General features: G+C 35.1%; 1 protein-coding gene across 5 annotated transcripts; it reads left to right on the top strand.

Moving 5' to 3' along the window:
* The first annotated feature begins 1,318 nt into the window (after positions 1 to 1,318).
* Positions 1,319 to 23,899, top strand: LOC128988604 (zinc finger protein sdz-12-like). Of its 5 annotated transcripts, none has more exons than XM_054410029.1 (7): positions 1,319 to 1,447; positions 3,879 to 4,071; positions 8,053 to 8,241; positions 15,150 to 15,403; positions 15,955 to 16,168; positions 18,094 to 18,704; positions 20,472 to 23,899. In XM_054410029.1, exons 2-7 carry the CDS (start codon positions 3,907 to 3,909, stop codon positions 20,587 to 20,589), a joined length of 1,551 nt encoding a protein of 516 aa, XP_054266004.1. In that variant the 5' UTR covers positions 1,319 to 1,447; positions 3,879 to 3,906; the 3' UTR covers positions 20,590 to 23,899. The 5 variants fall into 5 exon arrangements, with proteins under 5 accessions (XP_054266004.1, XP_054266002.1, XP_054266003.1 ...); XM_054410027.1 differs by having other exon boundaries at positions 20,469 to 23,899; XM_054410028.1 differs by having other exon boundaries at positions 1,319 to 1,535; positions 20,469 to 23,899.
* The last annotated feature ends 501 nt before the right edge of the window (positions 23,900 to 24,400 follow it).

Genomic DNA, 24,400 nt, shown 5'->3' with positions numbered 1-24,400 from the left:
ATTGCATATTACCATGTCAAATTAATCTGTTGCCAAAATCAATTCTTGCATCTGCATAAGTACCTAGTTAAACTTTCACCTCATTGTTCTTGTTCTTGTTGATTCTCGTTATGTTTGTTGTTACTATTCTTGTTATTATTGTATAATGATATTTTTTCCAATCATTTTGTTATTGCTATTATATTGTCTTGCAAAACAGTGCAATCTGCCAATGTATATTATTGTAATAATGGTGTTTCCGTATGAAATAAATAAACTAGGTGGCGTTCGCAGAGGCATCCATAAAATTGAGCGGAGTCATCAACGGTTCATATTATATGGTTTTTGTTATAATGCAGTAAAAACAGTCGTTTTTAACCTGATCGTACTTCAGGAATTAGACGAAGTCCAAATGCTTTAAAAGACCACTGTATGGGGTGTCTCATTGTTAAACAAAATATTCACAGAAAACCATTCTGCCGCTACGTTTACTGAAGTTTTTGCATTTAACGCTAAATTTGGTTCTAAATTTCTGCTTTGTGTAAGAAAAAGTTGTGTTATTACCCTAGCATAAAGGTATGGCATGTGTTACATTTGAGACGGGATATGGAAGGTCATTTGATATGAATTATATCAATTATTTAAGATTGGGACAGATTCCGAAGAGCAGAAAGCCCAAGACTGAAGCCTTCTGGTGGTACCCCACAGTTGCTTAAGGCAACCTAGGACCACCAACCTTTACTTTACTACAAACCATCTGTCTTCGGTTGCTAGCTAGGTCTTCAGCAGTTTTCAAGCATTAAAATGCCAACTTACGGAGCAGGACATCGGTTGACACAGTCAAACGCCTTACTGAGATTAATGAAGGTCACCTAGGCATATTAATTCTTCATGATAAAACGATAGATAAAACATACTTATAAAACGCACTTTCTTAGGTGTGTTAAACATACGTGGAAAACATTCGTACTTGTGTTGGTTAGTCTGATTCTGATAACCACGTATCCCCTTCAAACTTCAGTATACATTACTGATCTTGAATAGGAGCATATTTCTATGATTACTATTATAGATAAAATATAATCCCTAGCTTGGGCTTATTTGCGTAGTCTATGTTACTATGTTTGCTAAACTCTATTTTGTTTTATCTGTCCTCATACCCTCATACGCAACTAATAATAGTATAAAATATTGTGTATACCTTTGTTCATTATTAAATACACTAAATTTTAGTGTAAACGCCTTTGTTTTAAAATCAACAACATGACATGAATTCATGAATATGGCTGTCGGCTGGCTCTGGTTGATAGGTTCCCAGCCCAGGTTGTGTGTTGTGTGGACTGTGTAGTGAAACGAAATGAATGAATGTTTGCGTGTTTGGTAAAGGAATGTTTGTAGAAAAACTTGCCTAAATTGTTTTCGTTTTCTTGTATTTTAGGTTTTCTACGTACTTTTTCCATGTTATTATGTGAGTAATACATCTCTCGAGAATAGTGTTAGTGGAATGTCATTTAGTAATAATTAGGGCTAGCATTTTTTCAGGACACGAAACTAGGGTAAGGGTAGCCCAGTTAGCAACTCCTATCTAATGATTTTGACTTGTCCTGACCTGATTTTGCATTGTTCTGTTAAAATATTTTAGATTGAATACTTAAACTCTGTATTCATTCATGGCTTGTATTTTATTACATTCTTGAGCCCAAGTTCTGCTTGGTCTGCTGGATTTAACCTGTAAAACCCTATTTTCATGTCATAATCCTTTCAAGTCATTTGGCAGACTATTATTGAGAACTCTCCCCTTTTGCCATGAGTAGGTGCTAAAATATTGTAAATCCAAATCAACCTAGACTTAATAAATGTTGGCCGTACCCTAGTCCATCTAAGATAAAAAATCTCAAAATGCAATAAGTTTTAGGCCTTTGGATGTTAATGTATAACTTAGGTACTTAATTATACTTTAGCCTGTGGCAAAAATTTACCCCACAGACCTAAACACACTTCCTAAAATTTGAAATTGTGCAAGTTAATAGCCTAAGTGTGTACAAGTTGATATTAAGTTAGAGGGAAATGTGATATGGGCCATAAAAGTCTTCCAGATCTTAAATAACCTAATTAACCTAACTTGGTACTTTGGTATTATCCGGAGGCAACATATTTTTGAGGGATTATTTTTACCGCTGACTAAAAATAAAAAGAACATACTATAGCCTAATTGCCTTACTGTACAAATTTGACAAGATTACAATTAGCGGTCTTCGAGTTCTGCCTCCCAGGAGGCAGCGAAGTCGGCGAGGATTGTTGAATGCTGCGTCGCCGCTGCTAGATGCCACATGTACTCGCCAAGTAGGTACAGCGTGCTGGGGCGGTTATGTTAGGTTGGGTTATCATAAATATGTGTTCCAGCAGTCACTGACGATGGTTGTACCACGATTCACTCTCATATCAATGTCATAGAGTCCCTCGATTCCACAGAAATAAGGAAGGCCTTCTTTGTGGTCATGTCAGTGGCACCAAATATTCACTGTCCCTAGATAGCTTGCCTGCGATTGTACTTTGCATCAACTGCCAAACTTCCAATTTCTGCAGAATTGTCACCATGTGGTTGATGAAAACCTCTCGGGAGAACGCTACCAATCCACGATGGTACTGCCGGATACAGTACACTCACCTCGGTTACCGGTACTGAGAATCTCGGATAACACGGGAGGTCTCTTAGATTTTTAAGTTAAAGGTTGCAATTATTGAAAGGTCAATAATTGATATTTTCATGGTAACTTAAATGTTTTTTTTTTTTTTAAGGAAAACAACAAATCCAACATGCTTAAAACCTCTTAAATTGTCTTGGACAATTTTAAATTCAGTGTTATTAAATTATGGTTATTCAACACACTACAGGACTAAATGAAAATAGAGTAAGGTGGATCCCTGTAGTTTAAAGCATAGTAAATGTTTGTTTCAGTTTGACTCAAACTAACTTATACTTGACACAATCTTGTCAATATAAAAACATTTTCATGACAAACACTGACAAAAGGTGAACGAGCCGGTAATGCCCGCTCAGAAATGCCACTATTTTAGTTGACTGCACGGAGGTTTCCTTAAAAAGTTCTCTAAACCTGGACCAATGGTTCTCTAAAATAGAAAAAGCCTGCACAGAAACCTTATAGGTATTGTCCGGTATAGTATCTTCCTCTCTTTGCCAATTGCAGCCCGGCAACGACAACGAAACATGAGACTCTTTGTCCAGCTAAAACTAATTTCTCTGCCCTACGTCAGCCATTGTTATACCACCTAACTGAACTGGCAAGAAGAAAGTTATTAACAAAGAGCTCTCAAAGAAAGACACCACAAACCAATCGGTATGGTCCACCATGACATCACTAAAAAACAATAGCAATGCTACAAGTCACTGTATCACAAAAACTAATAGAATCAATCTCACTCACCCTGAAAATTCCGCGACAATCCACTGTGTATCCCGCAATCAAGTACCTATTACGTTTTTAACTGTTAAACATCTACCGGAAAACGGTTGCAAATAGTTCCACAAAAGTAATTTTAGAATGTTAAAGCTGGGGTCCGGGTTCTAACAAGTAGGCTACTAAGATTTCCTTGTGAGTCTAGGTATTAAACATTTTTCAAAGTAGGTCAATAAGAATTTAATCTAGGCTATTTATACAAAAATATAGTAGTAGGTAGGCATAGCATAATCTAAGATGAGGAAATACTGACTCGAAGCCTGCTTCCCGTCATTTGTCTTAAAAGAAAAGGCTTTCCGCTTTTAATCAATAAGCCTTGTTATTAATTCTTTCTGGTAAGAGAAATTTTGTCAGTTCAATCAACAAATGAAACACAAAGGGTTGAGCTGAAGACTAATTGTAGGCCTGCCTACTTTACAGGAGTTAACAACTGAAACCATAAAGAAAGATGGCGGAGCTAGGTTGTGTGATGGAGAATCCTCACACAGCTGATGTTGAAGTGGACTCCATGCCGCTGGACAATGGAGCCAATAGTAACGGAGAAGAGAATGGGGACGGAGATGGCGACGGAAGCCTCAACACCAACTACGACTCTTGTGATGGCACTATTCCTGTAAGCATTAATTTTTCTTTTGACTAAATGCAGGATACCTTATGAACCATTTCTTCTTTTCTATGTACCTACAAATGTTTAAGGTAGCTGGCTCTTGTTAGTAAAATTTAAGTTTAGTTTTGTTAAGCTTAATGCTTGGTAATGCTCGAACACTATCAACTTCAAGAAATAAAAACAAAATTACAGTAATTGTAGTTTGGTCAATTGAAATCTATTTTCTGTAAATTACCATATTGATGAGTTTTATGAAGCTGGTGGTAGTGTACTGTTCATCTTAGATTAGGCCAAACTGTTTTTAATGTGTTTAGTATTTTATTTATTTATTTATATTTTCTATGATCGTATCTCTATCTTATAGCCTACTCTAATACAAGCTATGTCTGTTTTTATGTCTGTAATATAGGCCGTACAGTATATCTCGAAATCCAGCAGGAGGATTTTGATTAAATTTTGGAATTACAGGCTAATAACCCTAAAAACGTGATTGGTGACAGTCACTACCTTAGGAAAATTTGCATTTTGCTACACAACTCATTTGAAATTTTTAAAATTTAACATTGGCCTTATGGGTTGCAAAGTAACTATGACTAGTGTCTCGGGGGTCCTGGTCAGAAACCAATGAGAACCTCTTTTGCAAAGAGGGGGGGGGGGGGGCAACTGCCGCAGGGGCAAACCTGTGTACTTGGCCAATTCCCAATAGAGATTCTGACCAAGACAAGATCATAACAGCTGATCAGATGATTTGTTTACATTTTTGCTCACATTTCTCTGTCCTCACAATGATGTGTTGCGTCCTTTTCCTACAGTCTCTTCAAAAACTTCTAATAATAATAATCTAAATTAATACAAAAAGTCTTTTAGCCCGTCGCAAACAACTTCAGTGGGTATAGTAGTAATGAAACATAAAACTATGTTAGGTGAAGTCGACGGGGAACACCTAGTCTATATAACTTAAAACTGATAAGAAGACCAAACCAAGCCCCCACCTATCATCCGCTTTCTTGAATGAATGAGCTTGATGAGAAACTTCCTTGAAAAATACTTTTGTATAAACAATGGCACAAACCGTAATTAAAGGGCCCTTTTTAATCAAAGTAAACATATCTATCTATATATTTATAAAAGGCAAAGCCCTCACTGACACACTCACTCACTCACTCATCACTAATTCTCCCACTTCCCATTTACCTAGGAGGCTGAAATTTGGTACACGGATTCTTTGGGCATTAAATAGGAAAACTAAGTTGTTTTTATTCTGATCGGACTCTCGGGCTCCGCCCCAGTGGCTCTGGAGTTTCCCATGTTAACCTTATGATTTTTCATATTTAAAAGGAATTAATGAATCTTATCAGCTGTTTCAATTAAACAAGTTGGTTCTGTTCTATGATGTTCAATAGCATTAAAGTTACAAGGATTGCAAACAGAGTGCAGCACTATTATTTTTTTATATTTATGACAACAGCTAATTTGCAACCAAAAGGTGAGTGAGCGTAGCGAACGAACTTCAACCTGGAGGCGAGTTAGCGTAGCGAACGAGCTAACCTGAAGGCAAGTGAGCGCAGCGAAGGAGCTCCAACCTAATAAAAGGTGTGTGAGCGTAGTGAACTAACTTCAACCAGGACGTGATTTAGCCATGCGAACGAGCTCATCTTGAAAATTAAGAAGTTAAACGGGGCAAAGCCCGCGGGTACATATATATATAAATTTGAACGGATAATGTTTTTGACCTCTAAGGACCTCAAAACGAAAAAAAATCGGTCCCGCATCCAGGTCTTACCATGAGTACTACGGTAATAGCTTATTCCCTATATGGGAAATTCGCTAAAAGGTTTAAAGATCATCTCACAAAATTCTACACTTCACTCATATTATAGCCAGAAGAGAAGCTACGTAGGCCTATACCGTAAACCACAGCCACCTCTAAACAGTGGTATAACTCACTCCATTCTATACCGACGTGCCTTGGCTTGTTTAATATATGTGTGCTTCTCATTTCTCTTTTATATATGGGCCTAGATGTTTGGTTATTTTTACTTACTTAACCTTTTGATTCTTTGTTACACCGTAATAAGCAACGGTAAATTTTACTTATGATAAAGTTTCAATAGCCTATTTGCTTTTAATGTTTAAACCTTTTATTTACTCCACATAGGTCTTGCGCCTGTGCAGGGACAATAATTATGCAATTGTTAAAAATTCTCGAGGATTGCAGAGTAACTTTTATCAGTAAATCCAATTAATCCTTAACGAAATAGTGAACAATATGGCTCAACAAAATTTATTTGAATACTAGTTCACCATATAAATCATTCACAAAGCATCACTACCTAAGGTTATGACATTTAACAACTGCTATATTTTAACAATACATTTTATTGAAGAACAAAATGCGAATTGTATACTGTAAGTGGATGGTCACAGGAGATATTTCATACTGCGTTTGAACTTAAAGTAAACTCCACTGTGTGTTTGCTTGGTAAATAGTCTGTTTGAGAGCTTCAGTCAGACAGCGACCTTGAACTGATAACAGTGTCAGAGTTGATGATACAACAGCTGACCAGCTCAACAGAGATAACAAGTGTCTGTATATCTGCTTTATGTTAACACTTTACCATGTGATGTGTATTGACTCTTCAACTATTTTTGCAATTTGAAACCGAGTTGTAAAATTTAGTTTTCACTCTTTTGCATTTTGTAACTGACTTGTGATATGGTTGAAACCCAAAATAGGCCTACTGACTAGAAAGGTTTGAACTGTTATTTTTTAATCTGTACAGGGATTTGAATATTTAATAGATTGAATTAAAATTGCATAGTAAGGTAGTTTTCTCATTGGTTTAAAATGTAGTTAAATAAAGTGTTCTAAGGTCAAAAGTTACTCAGTTGTTAACTGATGTATTGTTTTATTTAATTAGGAACAACAGATAGGAGTTTTTACATTTCTAGTCCCTCTTAATTCACCTATGTACTAATAAAGAGTGTTAACCACAGTTAAAAAAAGTGTAAGATGCAAAGGCATTTTTACATTTCTAATTACTTTTAGAAATTAGTTAAAAGTAGGAGCCACTGTTACAAGGTGTAAAACATGAATTCAAATTTAAAAAGTATAATTTACTTTGTATTAAGGAGTTCCTTTGATACTGAGATATATGAAATGAAATGGAATTAAATTAAATGAAAATGCTTCTTTATTGGGGCAACTATGAGGTCCTGTCTTACAGTTAACCACTATATAATATTAATAATAATAGTATTAATAATGATAGCCTACAACATGTCATGAACAAAAGTAAATTACAAACTTTGTAACATAAAACATACATTTCTTCTTTTTCCCTAACATAGCATACAGTCACACACCAATACACTCTTTGCTGCACCTAGGCCTAATGCACGCCATCCCGCCACGCGACGACCAATATTCTTTCAGGTTCGCTTTCAGTCGGGATCGGTTTTCTATGGATTTAATGGCATCGACTATGGAATTCCATAGGCGGTATGCTAAGACTACAAATGATTTATTATAAACACTTGTTCTGTGATGAGGAATGCGCAACATGGTCGAGCCAGATGTTTCACTGATTTAACAATAGAATGTTATTTAGTTGCATTGAACGTATTTTAGAACACAATTTCATCAAAGTATTACAAAACATGTTATGCAGTAATAGAACTTTAGTAGAATTTTAGACTTACAAAATTAATGTAGACTAGGGGAATCCCGTATGACGATTTTATTGTACAATTTTTTGATTAATTTACGTTTTTCTATTGTTTAGGTGCAGTGGTAGAACATTATGGCTAGGGTAGATGTGTTATGCTATAGCATACTGTACATTTAACCAAATTTCCCCAAACCTTGTCCTCTCCGTATTAACCACCACATTATACAATGTAGTGCTAGGAAACTCCATCTTCATACTTACAGATGAAGCACACCGACTGGATTTTCTTCACTAATAAGACGTTGTATGTTGACAGGTTCACAGATGTGAGAAGTGTGAAAACTACGAGACCCTGAGTCACGGAGCATTGATGACTCACATGTCACAGTGTCAAGGCACGGCCGACGGCGACCATCGTAGCCGCAAGATGTTTGAGTGTGATGTTTGCAATATGAAGTTCTCCAACGGCGCCAACATGCGGCGTCATAAGATGCGACACACAGGGGTAATCAATTAACAACTTTATAAGGACAGTGAGAAACTTTAAGTATGCATTTTATAGGCAGAATATGTATATAGGAAAGGAGTGGGGTCACCTATGCCGCTAAATTAATGATAGGAATATAATATTAGCCTATGATAAAATAAAATAGGTTTCCCAACACCATTCGCACTGTAAATATTTACAAGACGGTAATTTTAAATAAAATAACTTTATTTCATCATTCTAGAACCAACGGTTTGTCTGGAATCCATAAAGGAGACCTTATGAGATTCAGCATTTATATACAGATCTAACAACGTTGTTTATTGTTATTTACTGTACATCCTTCTTGTATATTCAATAACACAATAAATATGACAAAGCAGCCGAAGACATCAGAGGAAGCTTCACACCATTAATATGTTCCACGGAAGGAGTCCCTCACAAAGAATATGAAGCGTTTCAGAGGAGAACAAGCTAAGCTCTGGCTGTAAAATGGAGAAAACCATACTCCCAAATTATCGGATGGTTGAGGATCCAAAGCCAGCTTTCCATCATTCGAGCAGTTTCGCTTAGGCTACGGGGAACTAGACGAAAAATTCGAAGCATTCATTTTGAAGATGGTGCCGCAATTCCCCCATTGCTCTATTGAGCTTTCATTTTATTTTTGTATACATCCTTCTTGTATATGTTTACCTGTTTTTACAATATGGCCCTTAAAATCCTAATCAAGAAGCTATACAGTTCCTAAGATTAGCATTTTCTATAGCTAGGACCGTTTAAAAGGACAATAAATAAGCTAGGTTCTCAAACTTCAAAATTGTCTTATCTAAATATTTGATGAGCTTTACAGTCATAGATACAGTAGACCCACTCTTAACTGGCCCTAATGGGGTTGGACCTAAGTCGGATAACTCAAAAAGTTGGTTAAAACGGGCAATCCCTAAAAACATAACATAATGAATTGCTATTCATGTTGTAATGTTTCAATTTAATTTAACCATTGTAGGCTATGTTATGCCTAGGCTAGGTTAGGTTTTTGTTAGATCAATTGTAATAAAAGTTAGGCCTATTTCGCATTTTCATAGTTAAAATATTTCTTAATGTTCTTTAAATTAATAATGTAATAATGTTTCTAATAGTTTATTTTGTGAATAGTGGTAACCAATAATATTTCTACCAACTTACCGTACCTAGGTTAGCTTACCCACTTACCGTATTTAGGTTAGGTTATCCATTGTAAATATTTCAGCAACACAATAACAGTTATGAATGTACATTACTATTTTATTTCACACTCAAAGGGATAAACATGTAAATTTAACAACTAACTAAATAATTAAAACATATTTATTTATTACATTTGTTTGAATGTTTGTTTATTAGTCTACAATAGCTTCTCTGACAGCTCGAGCTCCAGCTCCAGCCGACAGCAGCTGTTGGATCAACGACGATCAAGCGGGCAGCGATGACGTCAGGCTGCCGGAAAAGGAAGATAACTTTTGGTGGAAACATCTGGGTTTAAAGTTCTAGAACATTCCATGGTCTCCATAGCAACCAAATCGGGTATAAATACAGCAGTCCACGGGCCAGTCTTCAGTACACTTCACGAGTTGACAGTCAGCGCTGCGGGTTTAAACCATTTGCCAGGCGCAAATAAAACAATAATCAATAGTAATCAAATTTGTATTTGTAAAAGAAAATAAAAACAAGGAATAAGGTCAGTCCCAATTGTGTACTCATTTGAAATATTAATAAGGTAATTTGAATTAGACAAGTAAGTAGGATAGAAATTAGAATAGGCCTACACACAAAGCATTTGTCAGGCCCCGGCAGACCGCTGGTGCTGCGGCTTTAACACTCAACACTCACGCACATTCGGTAGTTGTCTGGCACCTTTTTTAAAGAGTGCTGCGACCGAAATAACACGTACAAGTAGTGGCACTAACAATTTAACTCCATACAAAGCATTTGTCAGGCCCCGGCTGACCGCTGGTGCTGCGGCTTAACACTAAACAAGCACGCATATTTGGTAGTTGTCTGGCACCTTATTTTAAGAGTGCTGCGACCAAATAACACTTACACATAGTGGCTCTGTATAACTTAACATTATATCTCACATTTCACACATTCTGCAGTTAGGATAAAATCAGTCACGTGGCAAAGAACCCATCCCTGAGAAACTTTGATAAAAATACAAAATAAAATAAATACAATTAAATGAAATTCAGATTTAAGTCATTGAGACGTTACAAATTGGCGCCCAACTAGGTGGCTTGATTTTATCACGGCTATAGATTATTTTGATGCAGAGATATAATTTACGAAAATACATAACACCTACACTTAGAGCACAAGAAGCACACTTAAATATGAGCCGGCAATTAGACGAAATCAATATGGAAGAATTATTAAGTCCTAATAATGACAATCCCGGAGATGACTTATACAGTATCGACAATCAAAATTTAGCGTCTGGCGACAATCTAAATCATAGTAACGTAACAAGTCCCAGTAGAACACAGCACACAAACATGGACCAAACAATAATTAGGCCTATATTACAGACACTTGAAGAGTTTAAAGAACAAGTATTGTCACAATTTAAACAAACTAAACAAGAAATAGAAAAAGTTCGGAAGGATCTGACCATCGAAATAAGACAAATCGAATCCAAATTTGATACAAAAATAACAGAATTAAGGGAAGAAGTACACAACCATATTGAGGAAAGAATCGCAATGATTCAAGAGAATCAGGAAAGAATCAATAAGGAATTTGAGGCAAAGTTAAAAGCTGGGAATAGTGGGAAACCAGTAGGCCTACATATCACATGTCCTAGCACCATAGCTAAAGACTTACCAAAATTCAATGGAAAATCAAAAAACCCAAATCAATTCCTTTCTAGGCTGAAAAACTATTATAACAGGGAAAATGAACGAAGGCTTTCACAGGATGAACAATCACTGAATTTAGAAGAAATCCTAGATATATGCTTGGAAGGAACTGCAGCACGATGGTGGGATCTAGTTAGGACTTCAGTACACGATATTGAAGACTTTGAAAAATATTTTATGAACAAATATTGGAATGAGGAGATTCAAGATGGGATTAAAACTAAATTAGACTTAGAAAAATACATACCAAGAAGGGGACTGACAAGAACAGAGTATTTCATCGACAGAGTAATACTGTTGCAAAATATGACACCAAAATTCACAGAGAGGGAAATAGTTCGTCGCCTTGTTCGACATTTTGACGAAACAATTCAACAGGCCTCCAGAGTGCAAAACATAGTTTCAATACATCAAATGGAGGAACTATTAAGTAGAGAAGATACGATAGAAATTAACGAATCTATACGGAACGAGGCAGAAAGGAATGTAGAACGAAGAAGTTCATACAGTCACAGACCATCAGGAAGAAACATGGATCAACGAGGTTCATTTAATCACAGGCCATCAGGGGACAGACACTATTTTGAAAAGAAAAATGAAAATAGGAGGGATCATTTCCAAAATAATTATGGAAATAGAAACAGCTATGATCACAATCAAAAACCAGGAGATAGTAACCGAGAAGAACCTAAACAAAAATATTTAAACTAGATAGCACTGGAAATAATGCAGGCCTAAGGGAAATTTTGACATCACCGGACAAGACACTTAAATTTTCAGTGCAAAATGAATTAGAAAATATTAGGCCTATAAATAATATTTATGTCGACAAAGAATTCTTACTAAATGACAACATCAATAATGTTGAAGAAACTAAACACATGTATCATGTACCAGAAATTGACATTAATTTTGAAAAAGTAAGTACAGTGTGTATATTAGACACTGGAAGCACTGTTACTTGTATGCAAAGGGAATGGTTTTTAAAAAATAAACACAATTTAGGAAAATATGAAGAATTTCCATTAACAAATACTATAATAACTACAGCAGTGAATCAGAAGTCCCAGCGAGTTAAGAGTATTATCTTAATAAATGCAAAAATAGGCTCAGTAAGTACACAAATTCAATGTTTGATTATACCAAACTTGATTAAGGAAATAATAATTGGAATCGATACGATGAAAGAACTGAACATGGTTATAAATTTAAATCAAAACTATGCTACTATAGGAAAAGAAAGCATTAAATTCAACAATAATCCCATTCAAAGCATAAGGTGCAATATATTACAAAAAGAAGATTTCACCCCAAGTATGAATGAGAAGGAAGACAATCTATTAAGTAGAGAAGAAATTTCTGAAGAAATCAACAAAATTAGTCATATAGATGAAGAAGATAGAGAAGAGAAAATATTGGAACGGCAAAGTATGGAGCAATTAGAAGAAACATTAGGATGGAAGTTAGAATCGGAACAATTTTCAGAAATCATTGAAAATGAAGTGATAAAAACAGCCCAGACAGAAGTGAGAATGTTAGAAGAAGAAAATATGAAAAATGAAGAACTGAAGACAGGAGAAGAGAAGAAAAGAAAGGAAGAAGAGGAGAAGAGCAAATGGAAAAGGAGGAGAATAAAGGAAATAGAAGAAGAACCAGAAATGAGGAAAGAAGAGGAAGAAGGAATACGAATACAAAATTTCAAAGGAAGAAATGATGGAGTGCTAACAAACACTTTTCCGGAAATGGTTCTAAATGTGAATTTAATGCACTGGCTTGAGCCACAAATCAATGAGTATAAATTGATAAAAATTGACGAAGATGATGACGAAGACATTTTGGACTTAAGACCAAATTATATGGAAATAGAGGAGTAATTTTCAAAATAAAAAAAGACTATGTATTGTATAATTTTTTGTATATATGTAAATATTTAATTTTTATTTTTCAAATTAGGGGACAATGTAATGTTTCAATTTAATTTAACCATTGTAGGCTATGTTATGCCTAGGCTAGGTTAGGTTTTTGTTAGATCAATTGTAATAAAAGTTAGGCCTATTTCGCATTTTCATAGTTAAAATATTTCTTAATGTTCTTTAAATTAATAATGTAATAATGTTTCTAATAGTTTATTTTGTGAATAGTGGTAACCAATAATATTTCTACCAACTTACCGTACCTAGGTTAGCTTACCCACTTACCGTATTTAGGTTAGGTTATCCATTGTAAATATTTCAGCAACACAATAACAGTTATGAATGTACATTACTATTTTATTTCACACTCAAAGGGATAAACATGTAAATTTAACAACTAACTAAATAATTAAAACATATTTATTTATTACATTTGTTTGAATGTTTGTTTATTAGTCTACAATAGCTTCTCTGACAGCTCGAGCTCCAGCTCCAGCCGACAGCAGCTGTTGGATCAACGACGATCAAGCGGGCAGCGATGACGTCAGGCTGCCGGAAAAGGAAGATAACTTTTGGTGGAAACATCTGGGTTTAAAGTTCTAGAACATTCCATGGTCTCCATAGCAACCAAATCGGGTATAAATACAGCAGTCCACGGGCCAGTCTTCAGTACACTTCACGAGTTGACAGTCAGCGCTGCGGGTTTAAACCATTTGCCAGGCGCAAATAAAACAATAATCAATAGTAATCAAATTTGTATTTGTAAAAGAAAATAAAAACAAGGAATAAGGTCAGTCCCAATTGTGTACTCATTTGAAATATTAATAAGGTAATTTGAATTAGACAAGTAAGTAGGATAGAAATTAGAATAGGCCTACACACAAAGCATTTGTCAGGCCCCGGCAGACCGCTGGTGCTGCGGCTTTAACACTCAACACTCACGCACATTCGGTAGTTGTCTGGCACCTTTTTTAAAGAGTGCTGCGACCGAAATAACACGTACAAGTAGTGGCACTAACAATTTAACTCCATACAAAGCATTTGTCAGGCCCCGGCTGACCGCTGGTGCTGCGGCTTAACACTAAACAAGCACGCATATTTGGTAGTTGTCTGGCACCTTATTTTAAGAGTGCTGCGACCAAATAACACTTACACATAGTGGCTCTGTATAACTTAACATTATATCTCACATTTCACACATTGTGAGACGTTACAATGTGGAATTTATATAATCATTATTTTGAAGTTGTACTTGCATTATTTATAAAATAAACTATACTTATCTCCTTTTTATTGTATTGACAGAAAAGGACAAATAAACACAAAACGGTTAACTCAAATACTTTCAGTGGAATAAAGTATAGTTGTAGGCAAGAGTCAATAACAATTCTTAGTACTGTACTGCAATATTAATTAATATTAATTGACTTTCCAAATCTATTGTAATACAGTACCTTCAGAACTTTTGTTGGAATTGTAGATACAAGCAACAATTTTGTTACGAGACAGGTTGTTAATTTATAGCCTCTCACTGGAGGCTCGAGTCACAAAAACAATCCTGAACATGGAGTCGTCCTGCCCACCCTACAAGTTGCCATTTATCATTTTTGCCATTTATCAAAATCGTAACGCACTTACGATTTTATAAATTTGCCCCACAGATAACAAATCAGAACAGATGTGCTCACGCTACGAATGATGATGACAAACTGGCAATATGCAATATTTTTGGGATAAATACAAAATAACTTATTCTTTGTCACATCCTGTGGAGATAAGCATATCATGGTTCCCATCGCCGAGCGTGGGAGCGGAAATGCCGAGATTCCTAGAAAGCGGATGTTAAACCTAACTGCTTTTAAAGCAAAGTCGGTTACAATAAACTGTAATATTTTACCATCAAAGGCGCATAATCCGATTATCGGTTAATGCGAGGTCGGTTAAGAGGGATATACTGTAGTTACTTAACCACCCTGAGTGAAATATGAAATGAATTGAGCTATCACGTACAAAACTTATTTTTATTTTCGTTCAGTTTTAAATTGAGGTTTGTTATCTAGGATGGTTTATATAACGGGATTTGATGGTCAAAGGTTATTAATTAAAATAACTCTTTTAGGTGAAGCCCTACGAGTGCCGGGTGTGTCAGAAGCGATTCTTCAGGAAGGACCATCTCGCAGAACATTTCACTACCCACACCAAGACACTGCCTTACCACTGTCCGATCTGCAACAGAGGGTTTCAGCGGCAGATTGCAATGCGAGCGCACTTCCAGAACGAACACGTCGGCCAGCATGACATGATCAAGAGTTGTCCACTGTGCAGCTATCGAGCTGGCTCCATGAAGAGTTTACGAGTCCACTTTTTTAATAGGTAATTTTTAATTGGCATACAGTTGTTTGCACCCCCTACCTATCTTATATTCCATCAGCATTACCATCAAATTTGATGTCTTCAGTATTTATTCACTCAATTGCAAACCAGACTCCAATGTTCTTATGTCAAGATTCAATAAGATTCTCTGCAGGATAACGCCGAGCCTGTTGGATTCACTGAAATGCTGATCACAGGTGTTGTCACGGTCACAGGAAGAGAAAACCTGTGAAACGAGAGTTCAAGTCATGCAGTGTTTTTGGCAGTTCCAGTTATATAAAGTTTGCAAATACAGTCAAACTTCTCATATCCAACCTCAGCAAAACCAACACCTCAGGATATCCGACCGTCTACTTGTTTTCTGACTGTGGTGATAACGCCGAGCCCGTTGGATTCACTGAAAGGCTGATCACAGGCGTTGTCACGGTCACAGGTGTAAACACCTGTGTAAACGAGAGTTCAAGTCATGCAGTGTTTTTGACAGTTCCAACCATGGGCCGTTCCAGTCATGGTCAGATATGTGGGGTTCTAACGTAGTCAGTATGTTGTAGGCACGGCATTGACCTGGACAACCCTGGCCCGACTCCCAGTGCCAATGGTGGGGCCGTAGAGAGCAGTGTGAATGCGGGGGGCTGCAGTGACAGTGGGGATAGTACGGGGGCCAGGTCAGCTGACAATGCCACCCCACCCATGCACTTCCTCACACCTCACGTGGAGATATCCATGACGGACACACCTGCAGCAGCTCCGTTCTCTCCGACACAGGTAACCACCGTAGTACAGGTTAATACTAGAACAAGTAAACAACTCTATACACCTATAAACTAATAGTAACACAACTTGTATTGGTGTAGTTGGTATTAATGAGTAGTAAAAAACAAATTTTGTTGACAATTTGTTTAGTGACAAATCTTGGTGATTAGGAAGAAAATCGCCCTTTTCATTTTTTGAGAAATGATTTTGTGTGCTTCATTTAAAAAATACCAAGTTAAGTTAACACTCCTTCACATTATATGGTTTTTGCCATTCGGCTAAAAACTGTACAGGTAATTTTTTGTACAAGTGTGGTCTGTTTAAATAAAACTGCTTTACCAAAATATACGAGGTCTTGCAGATAAAATAGAAATGTTTTATGTGTTCCTGTAAAACACACTCATTGAATTGCATGACGTGATTTGTCTGATCATAATATAAGAGACATAGAGTTTGAGACGATTAAGCTCAATGGTTATACAAATGTGGCTGCTTTCTGCCGATCATCAATGCAAAGAGATGGTGTCGGTATTTTGTTAGAAAATTTGTAATAAAATAAGAAGCACTACAATAGACGTGTCTTGAATTTTGTTTGGAGGGTGAGTGTGAATTAGCTGCTTGAAAACTGTATTTAGAAAATTAAATCATACTCGTCATTGCTGTTATAGACCCCCAACTAATCAACAGGATTTATTGTTTGAGAACCTGACTAGATGCCTTGATATGTTTGTAAATTTTAACCAAAAAATCTTAGTTGTTGGTAATTTTAATATTGATCTGTCTAAAACTTTCCTCGTAACAGATAAGCTGACAACCTCTATGAGATCTTTTGGACTTAGAAACACGACAAGCCCATATTCAAGGGTATATGAGTATATGTAACTCATATATATATATATTAGGGATGGTCAAGTCTCGAAATTTCGGGAAATTTTCGGGAAATTATAATTCTCGTTACACGAGACGAGATTTCTTTTTGGCCGAGATTTTTATCGAGACAAGAATTAAAAAAAAAAAAATTTTAAACGCATGCAGAAAGTCAATGCAATAACCGCAATACAGGAGTGTGTTGTAGTTGCGTTTCCTTTGCGAAGGCGTTTTTATTTAATAAATTCTTTTAATGTAAATATTACTTTAATTATTTTAATAATATTACTTTAATAACATTTGAGAAGTTTTGTTAAGTGTAAGCAGTGTGAGGAATGTTTTATTACTATAAAAAGTCAAAACAAGTAACTATTTTATAAAAATTAATATTGCTTTTATTTTATGATTTATTTTATTTTAGGATAAGTTGAACTCTATCCTAACTGATATCACTATGTTTCTAAATCGTAGGCATTTTTAATAAGTTAGGCGTGATTAATAAAAAAATGTTATGCTGATGTTTTTTAATAAAATATTGTAAATATTCTTGCCTATTATCATTATTTTTGTATTTAAGCAGTCATCTAACAATGTTACAAAATCAGGTAAAAATTTTGAACGCGCATTTCCTGTTGTGTATGAGAAGGGAAATCCCGTCTCGATCTCGTCTCGAAATTTTATGAGAAATAAAAATCTTGTCTTGTCTCGTCTCGAACTAAAAATCCAATCTCGTCCATCCCTAATATATATATATATGGGTGTGACATGGCTCGAGGTAAAACGTCCGCGTGCGGTACTCCCGCAGCGGATGTCGGCGTGGCATGACCTTAACATCGTGATTTCCTAGTGTTTAAACAGGATTATGAAAAATTCAAGATATCAAGGTTCAAGTTGTTGAGGTCTTACTTTATTAGATTTTAAAGACATATTTTAATGTCCTTCTTTTAGTCCATAACTATTTATTTTTTGTTGAATGGTTCCTTAAAATACCATGTCCAAAAAATTCCTTAAAATATCTTATGGAAAATGAAAAAGTTAAATTCTCTCAATTTTGATTGTTTCTTTAATAGGCTCGTGAGGAAACACCTTCCAGCTGTTTGTCAGTTATTGAGCCGCTAGTGAGGTTGAACGGCAGCGCGGAGGGCAGCACTGCAGGCGACTGCCCCGGCTCGCCTCAGTCTGCCGACTCCAACTCCAACGCTCCGTCGAGTAGTCTGCGGGCCGAGCAGGAAGTAACACCTTCCGTCTCTCTTATCCCTATCAAACAGGAAATGGATGAAGAGAAAAGAAACGTCTCAGAACCAGTTCGCCTACATTCCGCCACTTCTAGCTATACTTCTACTCTGATCAAAGTTTCGCCACTCAAGTCACTCTTACGGGACGACCTCAAGAGACGAGGGACGGCCATCACCATGGGTCGAGCTAGACCCGAGGGACCAACGTCTTCAGGAGGCGATGTCAACGGAGCTTCTCCTGACTCTAACATCTGGAGGTCTCCCACTCTTGGACGGAATGCTTCCCTACAGTGTGTCTTCTGCGGGATTGGATTTCCCGACCAAACTTTGTACTTTCTACACAAAGGTTGTCATTCCGACTCTAACCCGTGGAAATGCAATATCTGCGGAGAGCAATGCTGCAACGTGTACGACTTCAACTCTCATCTTCTCAGCAAAACACATCAGTAAGTTACTAATCTATAGTTATTTCAAAGTTGAATCATGTAAAATATAATCAAAGCAGTTTCACTTGTTCACTACATGTAGCAAATCAACATTCCGGATAGTAGAACCTGCAACTTCTTACACCTTAACATTTTAGTTCATTTTTTAAACTCACCATATCCATGGAGTAATGTAATGAATTGAGATGACTGGGTAGGCGAGTGGTTACAGTGCTCCCTTAGCAATCAGAAGGTCGCCAGTTCGATCCTGAGGAATGTCAATATTTATATGGTTCAAAATTGGGCCCAGCTGTCCTTGATAATTAAATGACTCTGACCTAATGAAACACCTGACCTCATTCAGTAACAAAGCTACACAGATCATCTCACTCCATTCTAACCTCACGTTGCATTCTTGTTCAGTTTAAAATACGCACCTAAGTGAAGAAGAAGAATTGATATTGTAATTTGTTTGTTTTTTAACTCAGATTTTCTTTTAACATGCTCAAATATTGATATTATTTTCTGTTTAATACTCTTGTCAAGTGATTCTTTACTTTCTGGGAGTTATTTTGTTTTTGTTTAATTCAACCATGATACTTCTTCTTAACCCATTTTTACCCTACCTTTAAGTGATTATTATCCACGATTTTGTTTGATTTTATTTATAATACAGTATTTCTGTTGTATTTCTCAAAAAGTTCCAAGTGTATTATTATGTTCTTCAATGTTTTCTTTTTCATTTTACTTAAAACTTGAGTATTGTACATACATTTTAGTTTGCTATCCATAAAACGTGAGTTTTCTGGAGAATGAGTTATATTATATAACACATAGCTAAACCATTCCATAACAAATAACTTTTGTTGTTTATTTTGGTTATTTAAAAATAAAATTATTATTTTCTAATTTGTTTTTAATTTTAAACAGTTTTGTCATATAGTTAAGATAAGTGAGATATATTTTTTTATTATCTTAACACTAGAATTTTTTACATTGCATATGGTTTTGAATGTATAATAATGTATCACTTCAGAAATAACGAGTTAACTTGTTTGATAAAACAAACAGCACACTATCTCACTTTACTGAAAATATCACTGTATGTGTTGTGGGACATAATTGTCTTTTTGGGAAAAGCTCCAAGATTTTGTTAGTAGTGATCAAGAAAGTTAACAATTAAGTGTGTTGCTCAACAAAGCTCAAGTCAGTAATATGCTCATACCACGTCCCAATGAGAGCGATGTTTGTAAACACAGTTGTCGCATGTTAGGCTACACGTACGTGTAGTTTGGCCTGGAATCTCTAGTCCCACGAGCAGTCAGATATAGACATGTACATATCCGACAGTCTCAGCCCAATAGAGCGGCTGTTCTCTTGTAGATATCGCCTTAACGTCCGTCCATGAAATTTTATTGTTATTGTTATCAATTGTTGAATGTACTCCATATTTATCGTAAATGATATTTGTTGATTTCTCATTGTTATATTTATATAGTGTAAAGGTAGATGGACCATTCCGGTTTGTTTTATTTTACTCATTAGTGTTAAGAGGTTTTAAGTTTTGATTAGTCACCTAATTTTATAGTCATTTCTAATTTTTATGGGAATTGAAGTATTTATTTTACGATTGCGGTTATTTTTGCTACTCAGGTTTATTTCTTCGGTTTATTTTCTAACACTTATTTATCTTTTCTCGATATTGTTAGTCTAGTTACCCTACCTTATAGTGTGTTGTTTATATGCATTGGTAGTTGAATGATGTAATGCTCCAATCTGTTACAGTAGGATCTCACTACGTCCTACACCTTATCATACTCATGGTCAAAATGTTGTGCCTTTCAAATCATATCAAGTCACCAGTGATAGTAGATTATGTGACACTGTTACACATTTAGGTTTTTAGTTTTAAGCTTACCATTAGTGTTATTGATTTGCCAGCCTGAATTGTCATTCTCTAGAAATAAGTTTATTATTTTTGTTTTATTATTAGTTATCTAGTAACCTGAAGGTTGCCAGTTCGACATATAGAAAAGTCGGTAGTTTTTTTATCGTTCAAATCTAGATTCAGATGTCCTTGATAACTATCCTTTCAATACAAATACATTATCAGGTTGTATTAGCCAGTAATGAAGCTACACAAAGCATCTTACTCCATCCGTTATGTCTTAATAAAGTACAGTAATCAATGTTTACTAAAACAAAACAAAGTACATATCTATTATAATCTGACAAGTACATTGTACTCTTTCCTAGTATACTGCATATTACTGTATTTATTTTGTTCTTTGATGTTGTCTACAGCAATGTTATGTTGAAAAATGATATTAAAGTGGTTCTGATTCTGATTTTAAAATTTGAAAAACGATAATACTGAATTGACCAAGTCATAAATAATTTGTTGTGGTATGAATAAAATTAAACTCTACGGATAGAACTTAGATGTTCAGTTAGATACAACTAATTTTTAATGCATGAAAACAGTTTGCTCCTCAAAGGAAGTAACGTGCTCCTTTTTAAGTGACAGCAGAGGTTATATTTTTGCGGTTTAATTCCGTATGAGAGCACTAATCAAAATATGAAAGTTAATTTAAAGAAAACAAGCTTCCCCATTACTTTAATCACCATTTAGTTTATTATTTGACAATGTTGATTCCACGTTCTAAAATAAATACAACGGTGATAATCTTGTCACAATGTTAAACTGTTGACCTGAAATGGCAATTCAGGTTGAGACAAAGACAGAATCTTGACAATCAAACAGAGTACCTTACCAGCGATAAGCTGATGTGCAACCATCGTTATAATCAGAAATCAATAAAGTCACTTTATAGTTTTATTGCTCAATTAGACATTCTTTTTGGGATGTTCGTAGTATGAAACCCTCACCTCACTTGTTAGTGTTAATCTAGTTGTAATGTAGATATTATTGAAATCAGAAAAAATTGTTACATTCCAGTTAAATATATTCCATGTATAGTTTGATGGTTGTGTAATTAAGTTTTGTTATTTATTAGGTGATTCGTGTATTATTTAGTCACCGCCGTTAATGTATATCGGGGGTTTAGGTTTTGAAGTAGAAAGTAAGTTTGAAATTAACCTTTCTATTTTATTTAACGATAAATTATCATATATTGATGTTGACACGCTGAAATATTACAGTTTATTTTTAATATCTTAAATGGTTTGAGACCTTTAACTATTGTTAAGAGATGGAAAAGTTATTTTATTATTTATTGAGGTTGTACCCTTTGGTGTTGTAAATTTTCCAGTGTTGGAATCCTCACCCACCCCCTGGAAAAAAACAGACCCCTTATTACAATATAGAACTATTTGATAAATTATTGGAATTATTGGAGTGGGGACGCCGTTTCCCCCCACTACACTACTGGACTTGTATTAGTCTGGATTAATTGGGAATTAAACTTGTCTGCATTAAACCCAACAAACTGTAATAAAAAAAGGTGTCCCAGGGCCACTTGGGTAACCATTGTTTTTAATGAAACACCTTGTACAGAAAAAAGCTTGAATAATGTATTCTCAACTTGGAAATAATGCTAGTTAATGCGAGGTTTACATCAGCATGTAGGAGTAGTGTCATTTTAACTTTTTTAGTGGTGCAAAAAATGGAGCGTGTGAACCACAAATGACTTACCTCTTAGTTGAGATGTGAGCTGGTGCGTCATTTGAGCTGGCGCCACCATCATTTGTTTCATTTCTGGCGTCAGATAGTAGTGTGTCAAGTCGGCCCCTGTAAACATTGTCACAAGTCACACTGGAACGCTAGTCCAAGCCACTCGATTTGTTTAGCTCAAGAAACTGTTAGCAGCGTAGTGTTTTGTTTAAAGAATAATTATAGCTAATATGCACAGTGTGTGTAATATGACCTTTGTGGTAGAATCAAACGTTGGTTTTCTAGATGTTAACCACAACTGTTATAATCCAACATGTTTATCCTCCTCGTTAGAATATTATACCTGAACTGACGGTCATTACAGTGGCGAACTAGGTTTAGACTCAAGATTTGAAAACCAAACATGACTCAGCACTAATAACTGAGGCAGTTAGTGATGCCATGTTTACATGCTGGTGTAAACCTAATCTAAAGCATTGTAAATTATGGAAAAAATTCCATAATTTACAATGGCACATTTCTTAGTTAGATGGATGACATTTTATCAAACTGTTATCTAATGGTTCGGGTTAATGAGGGTGTGCTGTACTAGACCCATACCCAACTATACAATATAGCAACTACGGCTTCAGCAGAATACATTCTTCTTCTACATCTGCTTTGAAAATACTCAAAATGTTAGATTTGTTAGAGTGTAACCAAGATATGCCTTTTTTAATATCACGGAGGTTTAAAAGAGCTTTACAAAAACCAAAAAAGTGAAAATATAATAAAAACATTTTTGAATTTTTTACTTGCTCAAATTTTTATTGAAATTTGTGAATTGTTCATAAATATATATGCAAATCCAATCAATTGATTGTTTTAGTTGTAATTGTAATGATTATAACTTTCAAGTACTTTTTCCCTGTCGGTGACCACATGTATTCTTCAGAATATTTTAATAACATTGTTTAGCCAAAGTCTGGTAAAATAAAAATGTATAAAACAACTTGCCTTTTAAATTATATTAATGCTCATTTTAAATAGCAGAACTGTTTAGTTTTAATATTTACACAACATTGAAAATATACCTACTGAATATTTAATGCATAGTCAACAAAAACAAACGATAGAAAAATGTTATCACTATTGGAAACTAAATATCATCTAGGTTTAATGTTTAATAGAATAATAATTGTTCAAAAAACTCAATACAATAAAAACGTTATTTGTAGGAATTAACGTTGAAATGAGCCATAGTGTGTCTATAACTTACATAAAAATCATCTATATGTTCATTTTAATATTTTCAATCAAAAAATATGTTAAGTATTTTAGCAAAAATATGTTAAACGTGGTTAAACTAATTATAAACTATAACTTGTTGTATTATCAAAAACTGTTCACTCCAAAGCTATAAATATTTTTTGTTAAAAATTTATTCCATTATGGGTATTTGGTTGTTTTTGTTTTTTTACAGTATAGCAATATCAAAAGCAATATTATGTTATTGTACAATTGTTATCAAGGGGGGAATTGTTTTATTAAATTTGGAAGTGTAAAAAATGGTAAAAGGGTGAATAAACAGACAGATTTATGTTACAAATTTAACTTTGTAATTATTTACCATTCTCCCCAATAACTATGCAAACACAATTTTGGAGGGTTTGTTTTAGAATTGAGACAAAATATCATTCGCATGGTTTTGCTTGGTAACTGCGATAGCAGATTCACTACCATGAAGTAGTATTCCATGGCCGTGTTAAAGATGAAAACAAAGAAGTAATTCAATTAAACCACTGTAGACAGTAATTTAAAGTACATTTTAATTCACAGAATGTTCATAAAATTCCTTTAGTGAGTAGAAGGGTCTTGCTCCTGGTGTAGCTTAATTTATGAGATTAACCAGAGGTGAGATGAGTTCTTGAGAGCAATTCTTTGTTATCTTTGAGGAAAACTCACCAATTCCACTTGATGTTTTGGCTTTGTGGGAGTTTATTACTGTCTTAACTTTTTTATAGAATGTTTGAGTTAAGATAAGGTGAGTTGGACTGGGTGTATTATTTTCTTTCCATCTCTTGACTAACGTCTGTGGTAAGCA

Source organism: Macrosteles quadrilineatus, unplaced genomic scaffold (genome assembly GCF_028750875.1).
Source record: "Macrosteles quadrilineatus isolate MER2022 unplaced genomic scaffold, UCM_ALF_1.0 Scaffold_3__2_contigs__length_128488019, whole genome shotgun sequence".
NCBI classification, from domain to species: Eukaryota; Metazoa; Arthropoda; class Insecta; order Hemiptera; family Cicadellidae; genus Macrosteles; species Macrosteles quadrilineatus.
Note: the sequence above shows the minus strand (reverse complement) of the source record. Positions and strands in the feature narration are given on the sequence as shown.